At 60.7% G+C, this 13,665-nt stretch overlaps 2 protein-coding genes across 2 annotated transcripts in view; one reads left to right on the top strand and one right to left on the bottom strand.

Annotated features, from left to right (window-relative positions):
* PPP1R12C (protein phosphatase 1, regulatory subunit 12C) overlaps positions 1 to 5,142 on the top strand; it is a 38,100-nt gene extending 32,958 nt beyond the window's left edge. The window contains exons 7-22 of the mRNA XM_011996941.1: positions 706 to 779; positions 862 to 989; positions 1,098 to 1,171; positions 1,431 to 1,589; positions 1,671 to 1,738; positions 2,224 to 2,361; positions 2,592 to 2,682; positions 2,801 to 2,881; positions 2,958 to 3,018; positions 3,167 to 3,249; positions 3,372 to 3,412; positions 3,490 to 3,592; positions 3,721 to 3,825; positions 4,141 to 4,191; positions 4,347 to 4,397; positions 4,499 to 5,142. Of these exons, the coding sequence (XP_011852331.1) occupies positions 706 to 779; positions 862 to 989; positions 1,098 to 1,171; positions 1,431 to 1,589; positions 1,671 to 1,738; positions 2,224 to 2,361; positions 2,592 to 2,682; positions 2,801 to 2,881; positions 2,958 to 3,018; positions 3,167 to 3,249; positions 3,372 to 3,412; positions 3,490 to 3,592; positions 3,721 to 3,825; positions 4,141 to 4,191; positions 4,347 to 4,397; positions 4,499 to 4,585 (1,395 nt within the window). The 3' untranslated portion in view covers positions 4,586 to 5,142. The remainder of the gene's footprint in view (positions 1 to 705; positions 780 to 861; positions 990 to 1,097; positions 1,172 to 1,430; positions 1,590 to 1,670; positions 1,739 to 2,223; positions 2,362 to 2,591; positions 2,683 to 2,800; positions 2,882 to 2,957; positions 3,019 to 3,166; positions 3,250 to 3,371; positions 3,413 to 3,489; positions 3,593 to 3,720; positions 3,826 to 4,140; positions 4,192 to 4,346; positions 4,398 to 4,498) is intronic.
* A 2,826-nt stretch (positions 5,143 to 7,968) lies between these two features.
* Positions 7,969 to 13,665, bottom strand: part of EPS8L1 (EPS8-like 1) — an 11,988-nt gene continuing 6,291 nt past the window's right edge. The window contains exons 4-13 of the mRNA XM_011997015.1: positions 13,546 to 13,620; positions 13,293 to 13,441; positions 12,373 to 12,514; positions 12,212 to 12,240; positions 9,891 to 10,023; positions 9,670 to 9,801; positions 9,359 to 9,470; positions 8,994 to 9,168; positions 8,455 to 8,587; positions 7,969 to 8,362 (exon numbers count right to left, since the gene is read on the bottom strand). Coding sequence (XP_011852405.1) covers positions 8,276 to 8,362; positions 8,455 to 8,587; positions 8,994 to 9,168; positions 9,359 to 9,470; positions 9,670 to 9,801; positions 9,891 to 10,023; positions 12,212 to 12,240; positions 12,373 to 12,514; positions 13,293 to 13,441; positions 13,546 to 13,620 — 1,167 coding nt within the window. The 3' untranslated portion in view covers positions 7,969 to 8,275. The remainder of the gene's footprint in view (positions 8,363 to 8,454; positions 8,588 to 8,993; positions 9,169 to 9,358; positions 9,471 to 9,669; positions 9,802 to 9,890; positions 10,024 to 12,211; positions 12,241 to 12,372; positions 12,515 to 13,292; positions 13,442 to 13,545; positions 13,621 to 13,665) is intronic.

The raw sequence follows: 13,665 nt of genomic DNA, 5'->3' as shown, positions 1-13,665 counted from the left end.
GTGGGGAAGGTGTGAAGATGGTGGTGAACTGTGGGGAAGGTGTGAAGACGGTGGTGAACTGTGTGGGGAAGGTGTGAAGATGGTGGTGAACTGTGTGGGGAAGGTGTGAAGATGGTGGTGAACTGTGGGGAAGGTGTGAAGACAGTGGTGAACTGTGGGGAAGGTGTGAAGACGGTGGTGAACTGTGTGGGGAAAGTGTGAAGACGGTGGTGAACTGTGTAGGGAAGGTGTGAAGACTGGCGAACTGTGTGGGGAAGGTGTGAAGATGGTGTTGAACTGTGTGGGGCAGATGTGAAGACGGTGGTGAACTGTGTGGGGAAGGAGGAGGCGAGTGCCAGCGGCAGAAGCCGGGGCAGCTGAGGGCCCACCAGTGCCCTGGGTGTGCTGAGGGGTCGGGATGAGGTCTGAGCAGGTCGCCCCTGGGAGCTAGAAGGACCCCTCTGGGGATGAGACTGGAGGCTTCTCATGGGTGGGGGCCGTGAGGACAAGAGGGCAGTGCCTGCACGTGGCAGCTGCAGGCGCCTGCTGGACACAGGGCATCTCCTCTCTCTGAGGTGTGCCGCCATCTGTAGGAAAACCAGCAAGCGCTTCCACGAGCCCTCGGTGCCCGCGTGGGCACTGAGCTCCTGACAGCTCTTCATGGTGGTGTTGCTGTGGGGGACGTGTGCTCCACCCCTCCCCTGCAGCCTCCTTCCCTCCTTGCAGCTTCGGAACCAAAAAGAAGCTTCCCAGAGCCGGGGCCAGGAGCCCCAAGCGCCCTGTAGCAGCAGACACAGAAGGTATAGGGAGGGAGGAGTCTGGGGCTGGCGGGTGGCTGGAGGCCCCGGGCTTGCACCCCAGCACCCTCTCCTTCCCCAACAGGAGCTCTGTGTGTCGTCTGAGCAGTCGAGAGAAGATTTCCCTCCAGGACTTGTCCAAGGAGCGCCGGCCTGGTGGGGCTGGGGGGCCCCCCATCCAGGACGAGGATGAGGGGGAAGAAGGTCCCGCCGGTGAGGAGCCTGAATCTGGACTCGGGTCCGAGGGAGGAGGGGTCGGGTTCTCTGAATCTAGAGGCAGCTGGCATCTTCTGTGACCTACCCGGTGTTCCCACATCACAGAGCCACGCCCTGCAGAGCCCAGAACCCTCAATGGCGTCTCCTCCCCACCGCACCCCAGTCCTAAGAGCCCCGTGGTGAGTGGATGCCCTGAGAGGTCCTGTGAGGCCGGGAGGGCCGGGAGGTGGGAGTCCATAAAGCCTGTGAACCTCTGGCAGGGGCAGGTAGGGTGAAGACTATAGTTCCCAGAGTCCTCCTGGACAACCGGCTTCCTTTGTAGGTTGCGCTTGCCCCAGGGGCTGATGGGAATTGTAGTTTGTTGCAGTCCTTTGGGGGCTAACCCTTGAGGTCTGGGAAGAGGGATCCTTTCTCCCTGAGACCTTCTTCTTCTCCCAGCCGCCTGAAGAGGCCCCCTTCTCCAGGCGCTTTGGCCTCCTGAAGACAGGGAGTTCTGGTGCCCTGGGTCCCCCGGAAAGGCGGATGGCAGAGGGAGCCCCTGGGGCTGGGCTGCAGCGCTCGGCTTCCTCCTCCTGGCTGGAAGGGACCTCCACCCAGGTGAGTGAGGGTTGGGCCGGGTCCGGGCCCAGGCCCCTGCCCAGTTGAGGGAACTGCCCCTTCCTCCTCCTCTCCACACAGGCCAGGGAGCTCCGTCTTGCCAGAATTACCCCGACCCCCTCCCGGAAGCTGCCGGAGCCCTCTGCCCTGTGAGTCCCCCAGGCCTGGGCCCCTCGGGGGTAGGCGGCAGATGGGGGTTCCAAGCCTGTCCGTATGACCCTGAGTGGGACCGTGTACCCCCCGGGTCTGATTCCTGCTCCCACCCCAGAGCCTGTGCTGTGTTCCTCCTGGCGGCTGGCTCCCTCCCTCAAGCCTGTGTTGCAACGTCACCTTCTCCCCATCATCCCCCACCCCGAGGCGCACGGACCACCTGCTGCCACCTCTGCGCCGTCGCACACGCCCCTCCCGCTCCGCTCCCAGTTCTCGCGCTGCTGCTTCTGTCCAGCGTGCTTTACCCTTCTGACCGGTTGGGTAGAGTGCTGGTCTTTTCATGGCTGTTGTCGGTTTTGTGTATTTCTGCTCAGCTCAGACTCTGGTGGCCCAGATGATTTGCTTGTTTTGTTCACGGCTGCATCTCCAGTGCCGGCACACAATGCACCTGGGTAATGTTTGTTGAATGAATGAATTGATGCAGGTCTGAGGTCACCAAGCCTCCTCCTTGCTTGGAGAACTCCTCGCCTCCCTCCAGGATTCCGGAGTCTGAATCTCCAGCGAAGCCAAACGCCCCCACAGCCTCCACAGTACCCCCAGCGGACTCCCGGGACCGACGGAGGTGCAGAGGCCAGGGCAGGAAGCTGCCGCCCCCGCCCCCGCCCCAGCCAGCAGAGACTATGTCAAGCCGGAGTCCCGGGGCTCTGGGTGGGCTCCTGAGGGAGGGCTGGCCCCGGGTCTGCTGGGAGTTGGAGTCCCCTCCCACAGAACTTGCCTCCCGCGGAGGGTGTCCGCCACGGAATGGGGCAGGGTCCCCAGTGCCCCTCCCTGAGGTTGGGACCCTTCCCTCAGGTCCTACCAGATGCCTGTGCGGGATGAGGAGTCGGAATCCCAGAGAAAAGCTCGCTCCCGTCTCATGCGCCAGTCTCGGAGGTCCACACAGGTGTGGGGTGGGCTGGGGTCTGAGGGAGGAGGGGCTGGGGGGCTGGACTCCTGGGTCTGAGGGAGGAGGGGCTGGGGCCTGACCCCAGCATCCCCTGACTGTCCCCTTTCCCTGCCAGGGTGTGACTCTGACAGACCTGAAGGAGGCAGAGAAGTCTGCAGGGAAGGCCCCAGAGTCAGAGAAGCTGGCGCAGAGCCTGGTGAGAGGGGTCAGCGAGGGCGCGTGGGGTGGTGCGGGGTGTCCTGGTCCCCTGACTCACCAACCCCTCCCGACAGGACCCTTCCCGGAGGCCCCGCGTCCCTGGAGTGGAGAACTCCGACAGCCCTGCCCAGAGAGGTGAGGTCTGCTCTCTGGGGGAGGTCATTCCCCGGGAATCATCGTCTCTCCGAGTCTTCCTGCTTTCCTGGGGGCTTGACCCGGGGACCCAGGCCCCCAGAGGGCTCTCTGGAGGTGCCTGGACTGATTCCTGCCCCTCCCCCAGCAGAGGCGCCTGACGGGCAGGGTCCAGGACCGCAGGCGGCCAGGGAGCCCCGCAAGGTCGGAAAGGAGTGGAGGGGGCCTGCGGAGGTGAGGGGGGCTCAGGTGGGGCCGAGCTGGTGCAGAGGGTGGGCCGGAGGGCGGGCAAAGCCCCTCCCATACCCGCTAAAACCCCTCCCATGCCCATTGAACCCCCCTCTACCTGCCCACAGGGGGAGGAGGCAGAGCCGGCTGACCGCAGCCCAGAGTCCAGGTAGGGGCGGGGTGGGAGAGGTGGGGCCTGCGTGCGGCCCGGGCCGGCCCCTGACGCGCGTTCCGCCCCCGCCCCAGCACCCTGGAGGGCGGCCCCTCGGCCCGCAGGCAGCGGTCACAGCGGGACCTCCACCCAGAACCTGAGCCAGAGTCGGAGGAGCAGGACGGAGGCTTTAGGAAGGTGTGAACCCACCCCTCCTTTGGGGCTCCGCCTGCCGGGTGCCCACCTCCTGGCTTCCCCGCCCCCAGCGTCGCCCCTGCCCTCCACCTGACCCTCCTCCGCCTGACCCTCCTCCGCCCGACCCCCAGCTGTATGCAGAGCTGCGCAGGGAGAACGAGCGGCTTCGCGAGGCTCTGACCGAGACCACGCTGCGGCTGGCGCAGCTCAAGGTGGAGCTGGAGCGGGCCACGCAGGTAAAGGCGCCGAGGCCAGGGTCACCAGAACTGGCAGGGCCGCCTGGGTGGGGCTCAGACTGTTGGGAGGCAGAGCCTGGACTGGAGGGGCCGATGGGGCTTCGCTGCACCTGAGGACCTGGCCGAGATCTCGGAGGCGGGGTCTGAGCAAATGGGGGTGGGGCTGTGGGCCTGTTGGGGGCGGGGCCTGGCCCATGGGGCGGGGCTGGTGGGCTGCCTAGTGGGCGGGCGGGTCCCCAGCAGGAACGTAGGACCCCTCCTCAGGGCAGTGCTGGCTTCCCCTGCTGACCCCTGTGCTTTCCGTGTCCTCACCAGAGGCAAGAGCGCTTCGCTGAGAGGCCAGCCCTTCTGGAGCTGGAGAGATTCGTGAGTAGGGACAGTGGGGACGGGAGCCAGAGGCGTTCCCAGCCTCACATCACTAAGTTTGGACCAAGAGAGCCACATTGCCCTTCCCAGCTGGCCCCTGGCCTTCCCCTGTCCTCAGCCTCACTCGGTTTCTGAACTTTCCCTGTTCATTCCAGGAGCGCAGGGCCCTGGAACGCAAGGCCGCAGAGCTGGAGGAAGAGCTGAAGGTGGGGGCTGTGGGGGCTGTGGGGGCTGTGGGCAGAGGGCCGAGGGTGGGCGGGGGCGCAACCCACCAGGGCTGCCCAGCTGACCCTTTGCCGTCCCCCAGGCCCTGTCTGACCTCCGCGCTGACAACCAGCGCCTCAAGGATGAGAATGCAGCGTTGATCCGCGTTATCAGCAAACTCTCCAAGTGACCTGGAGGGACTCTCCCGCACCCGTATTTATACAGCTGCTTCTGCCACACGCACCCCTTCCCCCGTGTGAACACGAGTGACAGGGCTCCGGGGGAAGTCTCAGAGAAGCCATAGCCCCCCTGGGACCTCCGAACTGGGAGGGGAGCAGAGTCCCCAGGAGCCAAGGGGGCCACCCGAGGCCAGGATGGAGGTGGGAGGCCGAGCCAAGTAGGGGGACGTTGCCAGAGGGGACCAGGGCCAGAGCCGGGACTAGGAAGGAACTGAGGACCAAGAAGTGCAAGGACCAGTAGCCAGGACCAGAGTGGCCGCCTGGAGGTCCCCCTCTCACGTGTGATGCCACCCCGTCACCCCCCCTCCTGAGCAGGGATCCAAGACTGTGCCGAGAGTCCTGCCGGCCTCAGCCAGGTGGGCCTGTATATAGGGTCCATGTGCAATAGGGAGGGACGTCTTCTATTTTTTGCTGCCCCCTCCCCGCCCACTGTCTGGGGCAGGGGGAGAAGGTATTTTCGAGATAAAGCACAGGCACCACAAATAAAAGTCGTGAAGTTGCCACTCAAGGTCTGTGTTCCCAGCCAGAGGGAGGGCGCCGTTTCCTGCTTCTGTGCTGGGGGGCTGTGCATGTCTGTGACCAAACCACTGGGCCGCTGGGTGGGGTGCCGAGGGGTGGGCTGGTGCTTGCTCACCTGTGTGGCAGAGGAGCTTCAGGATGAGCCCCCAGCGGGAGTGAAGGCTCCAAGACGGAGCCGGCGTGATCACAGGCAGGGGGCTGAGGGGAAGTTGATGGGGGCAGGAAGGATCAGCGGGCAAGACCTCGGGCCAGGGATATGGAGCTGCGGAGCTTGGGTTTTGCCATCAGTGTCTTTGAAACAGATTTAGTCAATTGCCAACATTTAACATTTGGAGTAATCTGTGTATAAAAATCTGGAATTCCGGCTGGGTGCGGTGGTTCATGCCTGTGATCCCAACACTTTGGGAGGCTGAGGCAGGCAGATCATTTGAGGTCAGGAGTTCAAGACCAGCCTGGCCAACATGGTGAAACCCCATCTCTAGTAAAAATGCAAAAATTAGCCAGGCATGGTGGCGGGCGCCTGTAGTCCCATCTACTCTACTCGGGAGGCTGAGGCAGGAGAATCGCTTGAACCTGGGAGGCAGAGGTTGCAGTGAGCCGAGATCGAGTCACTGCACTTCAGCCTGGGCAACAGAGTGAGACTCCATCTCAAAAAGGGGGGAAAAAAGGAATTTTGACTTCTTTTGAAAAAACAGGAATCTGTGACAATATGAACTCTTCAGTCCTGCATAGCCACAGTTGACTAGAGCTGAGTAGGAGCCATCTTCTGAGATGAGGCATTCATTCATTCATTCAGTAATTACTGTAACACCAACAGGAAGAACAGGACTTAGTAAGTACAGTGTGACTGATAATTACTGAACAAAACAAAGATCCAATACTTTTAGGAGGGGAGCATCCAATGTTAAAATAAATGTATTTCAAGGCGGCAGCGCTCTGGAGAAAAGAAAGGGGTTGGGAAGGCGGGTGCGTGTGTGTGCACATGTGTTTTGAATAGAGTGGTCTAGGCAGGCCTCACGGAAAAGCTGGCACAGGTAGAGGCTTGAAGGTGGTGGAGAGGGAGCTGTGTAGTGACGGAAGGGTGCTCTGGATGATGAGAGCTGTGTGTGTGGAGGCCCTGGGGTAGGAATGCACCTGATGTGTTGCAGGAAGCTGAGGAGCTGGAGAAAGCAGGGAATGAGGTTCGAGAGGTCATGGCGGCTGTGTGGGGACTTGGCCCTGGGAAGGGCTTGAGCTTTGAGGTGAGAGCCCTGAGTGGCTTTTGGAGCATGGCCATGGCCTGACTTAGGTTTTAACAGGTCCCTCTGGCTGTTGTGTGGAGAACAGACTGGGGGTTGGTGGTGAGGATTGGGGAGACCAGCTAAGGGGCTACTGGTAAAATCCCGGCAAGAGAGATGGTGGCTCTGGCCGGGGTGACGGGAGTAGAGATGGTGAGAGATGGTCAGGTTCTGAGAATATTGGAAGATGCAGCTGCCAGGATGTTCAAACAAGCTGGCCTGTGACGGGAGTAGGGCTGAGGCCCAGCTGGCTCACTTGGTCTCTTGTCGGGTTCCTGCAGACCTTTCAGTTTGCAGTCTGGGTGGTGTGAGCCCTGGGGGCTTATTGGGGAGGGGAAAATGGAGCAAGGAGGTTTGGGGGAATTGCCTACCTTTCCGATTCCCCTGTTAAGAATGAGTGGTGGGGCCCCGGGCAAGTGGTAGAGGGGCTGAGAGTATTCTGGGCAGAAGTGACCACATGAACCAAGCCTGGCAGCAGGAGGAGGGAGCTGAGCCCTGTGGGGTCGAAGCCGGTGAGCCAAGTGGCAGCCTGTGACTGCCAAGCTGGGGCCTGGGTTTTGTCTGGTGGGCCATAGGGAGCCAAGGGAAGTGTGTGAGTAGGATCTAGGGACGGGGCAGATAGGGGAAGGACTCTTGGAGATCCAAAGAGGAAGGAAGGAACTGGAAGGAACCAGGCAGGAGTTGGCAAAGTGGGGACTGAGAACTCCTGCCTGCCCCAGGAGGATCTCTCTGATCCTTTCCCATCTTGGAGGGCGCCACCTGGTGCCCCAGGTTGGAACAACTCGGGGACAGGCTTGAGGCCCATAGGCCCGCAGTAATCTGGGGAAGCGGAGCCACGGAAGAAAGAGAAAGGACCATTCTTCCCAAAGGCAGAGAGTGTCCAGTCTGGAAACGGAGGGATCCAGAGAAAAGCAGACCTTACCAGCCACCTGGATAATAGGGAAAAGAATGTTACAGGGCTTGCCAGAGGGGAAAGGAGCTAGTTCTTGAGGGAGTAGGAAGTTTTCAGTTGGCTGCCATCTCCCAGGACAAAAAGTGACCAGAAAGCTGTGGCATGCTGGGGAGGCCGCCAGTTCTACCTGGCAGGGCCATGGCAGGAGGTGGGGAACTAGCTTCGGGGATGAGGGCAGGCTTCGCCACAGTGAGTGAGTGAGCTGAATAGGAGTTTGCCAGGCGGGGAATGGCTGTTTCGGCCAGCAGAGACAGCAAGTGCAAACCGCAGAGGTTGAAGGGGCTTGGGAGAGTTTGGAGAAGGGCAGGGCCAGGATGCAGGAAGGAATGAAGTGAGAACCTTGGTTCTCAGGGAACCAAGGGAGCCGCGAGCCAGGGAAACCCGAAGATGGGGCAGGCTGGACTTGGCTGGCTAGGAGGTCAGGAGGGAGCCTGGTTTGGGACCCGGGGGATGGAAAGGAGGGTTCGGAGAGAGAAACCAAAGAAGGTGGAACATCTTCCAGGTTCCTTGAGGCTGTGACTGGGGCAAGGGGAAGGTTTCTGGGCCCCCTGGTAGCCAGGTAGAGGACAGCAGTTGACACACCATCTGCCAAGTAAGGAGGCTGTTTATAGGCTGGGCGGCATATTACAATGCTCAGGGCTCTACTGCACCCTCTCGGGGGTCTGCTAGCGCTTTCCGTAGACTGTCTCCACGCCCTCCCCACTCACAGCCAGTCCAGATCTGCCCCGGAGGGACTGCAGCAAGGATTATTCAGTCTGTCCACGGGGATGGGGGAAGACCGGGGCCGGAGCAGATTGGCCATCCTACAGAAGATCGACTTCTGCTATTAAGGAGTCTGAAGAGTCCGTTCTCACACGGGGCCTGGTCACTCTTTGCGAAGGGCGCCGGGCAGGTCAAATGACCTCCGTTTCCATCCCGCCTTCCACCTTCTTCTTTTGCTTCTCCATCACTGCCTCCAGCTCTGACACTTTCTCTTTGTCCTGGAGGGCGGGGTGGAAATCGCTTTGTCCTGGTGTCCGAGCCCTCGGCGTCCCAACCCCACCCAGACCCAGGGACCAGCGGCCCGGCTCACCTCCAGCAGGGCGCGCTGCACGGTGACCTGGCTGTACACACGCGCCCCCTCCTCGGGGCTCACCGCCCGCAGCTCCTCCTTCTGCAGCGAGAAAAGCTGCGCCCCATTCAGCACACCCAGCGCGTCCACGGTCCTGAGCGAGGGCAGCCGGGGCGCAGTCAGGCAGGTCGGCGGATGCCCCAGCCCCCGCCACTCATGTCACGCCCACCCGGCAATGATCCAATCAGAACAGCTCCGGGGGGGGCAGGGCCCACACCCCCTGAACCCCACCCACCAATCACAATGTGCCACCCGGGGGGCGTGGTCATATCATGCTTTCGAAGGGTGCGGGATTTCCTTAAGGAATCCAGTCGGAGTCTGAAAACACATGGCAATCACAGCCTGCCACTGGATGTCGCTACCAGACAGACCCTCACTTCGGGCTAATCCCGGCTCCCTGTGGTCTCCACGACTGCTGCCCCCCGACTCCCGGCCGATCGGAACGCTCCGCTCCCAGCCTGCGTATCAACCCGCGCCGAGCCGGCCCCCGCCCCACTCACCCGGAGCTAAAGCCCTTGGCCTGCAGCCAGGCGCGGACCTCGGAGGCGTCCGATTGCGGGCTGAGCTGCGGTTCCGGAGCGCGGGGCCCTGGGACTGAGCGGCTCGGGCCTGAGCGGCCTTGGGCCAGGCGCGCCTGCAGTTCCTCGTTGACAATGAGCATCTGGGAGAATTTCTCTGCAGGTGGGAAACCGGGAGGGAGGGAGTGGGGGCTCAGGGCGAGGGGTCCTGGGGCCAGAGGGCGGGGGGGTGCTCCAGCCTCCCCAGAATGGGGCAGGAGTCCATTTGCTCTTTCTGAGCCCCCGTTTCCCTGCCTGGAAAGCAAGGATAAGAACCTCTCCCCACAGCCGGCGTCCCCACCACTCACCCTTCTCGCTGGGGTCCAAGCTGTTGAGGCTATCGCAGCTGTCCCAGCGGGGCCGAGCCAGAGCTGGAGGTGGGGCTGGGGCTGGGGCTGGTGGCGGAGGAGGAGTGCTGTTCTGAAAGGAAGGAGAGGCGAGCACCTGGGTTAGGGAGAGGAATCAGAGTCCCAGCCTCTCCCCTTTCTGGAGATGCATTTCTGAACCCCCAGTCACCACCTGCACCAGCACTCTTGACAGCTGATCCCCACGCCCCTTGTTCCCAGTATCTGGTCCCAGCCTCTCCTCCCTCAAGACCCCAGCGTCTGCGCCGGCTCACCAGGCTGCGGGCAGGGCTTTGGCAGTGGTGCAACCGGGGTCCGGGGTGGGGTGTCAGGATGTTATAGGGCACATATCCCTCCTGCCCCGCTGGGTCCCGAACCTTCCACCACTTGCGCCTGTCATCCAGGACCTGCATGCGGTAAAAGGCAGAGGGTTCAGAGCCTACATCTGCAGCTAGGGCTGCCTAATTCCTGCCCCTCAGCCTCCCGCTCCTCTAACCTCCAGTACGTCCCGCTGCTTGACCGACAGCTCACTGCTGTTGCGGGCCTGGAAGTCATAATTACACAGGACCCATTTTCCTGCTGTCCCTGACTCCAGCTGAGGCTCAGATTCTGGCTCCAAGTCTTGGTGACTGAGGAGAAGCAGGAGGGTTGGAGATAAGGAGGCAGCCAGCCCCATTGCTCTGGGGTGCAGGGTGCTGGTGTGAGCTAGGGTTAGAGCCAAGCAGGGGGCACAGCAGGGGCCAGGTTAATACTGTTAATAGAAATTTGAAACGAGAATAACAGCCTGAATATGTTTTGCCCCCCTCCGTTGTTTGGCATTGTGCTGTAGGCATATGCAGTGGGTACTATCCCATCATCGATTCCATTTTACAGAGGAGAATGAGGCTCAGAGAGATAAAACCACTTGCCTACATCACACAGCTAGAAACAGCTGTCATTTATTGAGCATCTAATAGGCACTGGGCTTAAATATCATAACTCATGAGCATAATAAAAACAATAGCTATGCCAGGCACGGTGGCTCACGCCTGTAATCCCAGCGGTCTGGGAGACCGAGGAGGGCAGATCACAGGGTCAAGAGATCAAGACCATCCTGGCCAACATGGTGAAACCCTGTCTGTACTGAAAAATACACAAATTAGCTGGGTGTGGTGGCGCATGCCTGTAGTCCCAGCTACTCTGGAGGCTGAGGCAGGAGAATCGCTTGAATCTGGCAGGCAGAGGCTGCCGTGAGCTGAGATCTCACCACTGCACTCCAGCCTGATGACAGAGTGAGACCCTGTCTCAAAAAACAAACAATAGCTACCACTTCTGTAGCACTTACTATGTGCTAGGCACTGTTATGTATATTAGTTGATTTGAGCTTCATGACAACCGTTGGTAGAACCATGAATTTGGACTCCCCTCTCCCCGCCCCCAGTTTCTTCCTCCCCCAGAGACCCGATTATCTTCTCCATTTTCACAGAGGAGGAAGCTGAGGCACAGGGATGTAAAGGTCACAGGTGGCATCGCCAGCCTGGGACCAGGGCAGTCCGTGTCTGAATAATGCTGCCCTCTGTTGCAGGCAGCTGGACTTGAACTTGAACATGGTCACAGCCTTGAGCCTTGAACTGCTAGTTCCTACAACACCACAGACTTCTCGCTGTTCCAGGAAGGGATTACCATCATTCCCAGTTTCCCTGCAAAGAACTTGAGGCTCAGAGAAAGTGACTTGAAGCTGTGAACAGGGAGGGGGGTTGCGATATCAGGCAGCTGGGGGCAGGGGTGGGATTTCAGCTCTGACTCCCAATAAGAGGGACCTCAGCCTGGATCAGGCCTACCTGTGCAGGGGGGAGGGGGGGTCTTCAGGGCCGCGGCACCCCCTGTGTGGGGCTGGCAGCTCCCAGCACGCTGTCCCTGCTGAGACCCTCTGCCCAGGCCCTCACCTAGACCCCCCTTTGTCTCCTCCAGCCTCACTGCTTTGTTTTCGTCTCCTCCCATGTTGTTTCCCTCCAATCTGCCCTCTATTTGCTCAAGGACCCTAGAGTTCTGGTCCATCTACTTCATTTCCTCCCCCAGGACCCAGAGTCTGAACCCCCACTGCTTGGTAGAACCTGACGTGGAATGTCCTCTTTTCCCCCAGGGACCTAGGAGTCCAGGTCTCAAGCTTCAATCTTATCCTTTTAACTCTTAAACCTTTTAACCCAGTCCGACACCCAGCAGTGACTTAGACAATTGCATTAGAGCGTCTGGAAAACCAAGAGGTTAATCACCCAGCCTTTACCCCTCTCCAGGGCCCAGAGATACTACCACTTCCTAACTTTCCCAGAAACTTGCCCCCAAGCCCTTGAAGTCCCAAGCCTGCTCCTCTGGGTCTCCAGGATCCCAAGCACCAGACTTGGGCTCTTCTTCAAAACCCAAAGGTCGAATTCCCCAGCCTCTCCCCTCCAATATCCAGGGCTCTGTCCTCGTAGGGAGCCCAGACATGGTGCTTCCCAGGCCCTGAGAAACCAAACTGCCTTCTTCCAGCCTTTTGGGGATCCAGAGATCCAACCTCTCAGACTTTACCCACTCCCAGCCCCTTTCCTCCCTTAGGCCCGGAAACCCCGGTCTCCATTCCTTCCTCCCTTGGCCCCAGAAGTCTGGATCCCGCCCCCTCCCTCCCTGCTCCTCCCTCTCTCCCGGCCCCGGCCCGCCCCTTCACCATCTCACCCACCTGAAAGGAGCCAGGAAGACAGAAGGAAAAACACAGAAAAAAAGGGGGCGGAGTCAACACCGGGAGACCCCGGGAAGCACCCCTCCTGGACCCCCTTGCCCTGCCCTGGGGCGGACACTCACCCATTGACAGCGACCTGGGGGGCGCTTTGCTGCAGGAAGTAAGAGAGTCGGGTCAGGCGGGGCCAGGCGGACCGGCCGCGCCCCCACCCCGGACTTCCCAGCCTCGGCCCTGCTGTGTTGCTTGGGGGAGCTGGCTGCTCCCCTGAAAGCCTCAGCCTCACCTGCCGGCGCCTCCGCTCGTGCTGTAGCTGTTTCTCAACTGGGTCTTCCCAAGCGCGGCCCTGCGGGTCAGTAACCGGCGGCTCCCAGCCGCTGAAGAACTCGGGTCTGTATGGGGGTCCCTCTTCCGGGGGCAGCTCCAGCCTGCAGCCAGGGACAGGGCCAAGAGCTCAGGGATCCTGATACAGCCCCCAGCTGAGCTCTGTCATTAACTTCACTAAGTTTTCCCCTAAAGCTCGCTGTATCTAGCCCCGCCACTTTTCACCAAGTCCTGCCGGTACCTCCAAGCCCAACTCAACAGTAATTTCTACTTCTAGGCCGGGTGCAGTGGCTCACGCCTGTAATCCCAACATTTTGGGAGGCCAAGATGGAAGGATCGCTTGAGGCCAGGAGTTCAAGACCAGCCTGGGCAACATATTGAGACCCGCCCCCCACGCCCATCCATCTCTCTCTCTCTCTGGAAAAAAAAATTGCCTTATCTAGCCTCTAAATTTCACCTCTGATTCCAAATCAGGTTTTCCTTAAGCTCGGTTTCAGGTTCTGACCCTTTCCCTACGAAACTCCCAGCCCCCAGTGCACAGACGCTGTCCCATCGCCAAAGTTATAGACCAAACTTTCCAGAAGCCCCGCCCCTTCGCGTAGCCCCGCTCCTGCCCCGTAGCCCCTCTATTCCTTTAAGCCCCACCTTTTCTTTCAATCTGATTGGTCTGCTGGTCTTAAATCTTTCCTTCATATTAATTTCTGGCCTTTCCGCCAATTGAATCTTGGCATCTGTCCTAAGCCCCGCCCCAACACAACAAAGCCACGCCTCCAACCTTTCCCTTTCCTCCTAGTCTCATTTTCCAATCATCATGCCACTCATCTCCCGGCCCTTAAGCTCCTCCAATCACCACGCCCCCCGCCTCCCAGTCCCGCCCCTCACCCGGGGCGGGTCCACGAGTCCCCCAGCGAGGTCCAGAGCTCGTTTTCACGTGGAGTGACGTTGTCCCGCAGCAGCGCCACGGCATCCGACGTCAGGTGCGGCCGCCGCACGCCGCTCGCGAACTCGGGCCCCCCCGACGTGTTCACAATCTGTCAGGGGAGCGGGAGGGGGCAGGCCGTGCCGTCACACCGTCTGCAAGTCGAACCGATTCCTCCCGCCGCAGGGGGGCCCGAGGACCTGGGGCAGGTCTCACCATCTGCAGAGGCCCGAAAAGGAAGTGCAGCAGCTCCGGGGAGGAGGGGTCGGCGATGTTGCCGCGCAGCCGGGCCTGGGGCGTGGGGAGGGAGGTGGTTGTCGTGGGTGCGGGGACGGG

This window comes from Mandrillus leucophaeus, unplaced genomic scaffold, assembly GCF_000951045.1.
Source record: "Mandrillus leucophaeus isolate KB7577 unplaced genomic scaffold, Mleu.le_1.0 Scaffold53, whole genome shotgun sequence".
Taxonomy (NCBI): Eukaryota; Metazoa; Chordata; class Mammalia; order Primates; family Cercopithecidae; genus Mandrillus; species Mandrillus leucophaeus.
The sequence above is the reverse complement of the archived record's forward strand: the minus strand, read 5'-3'. Positions and strand labels throughout refer to the sequence as shown.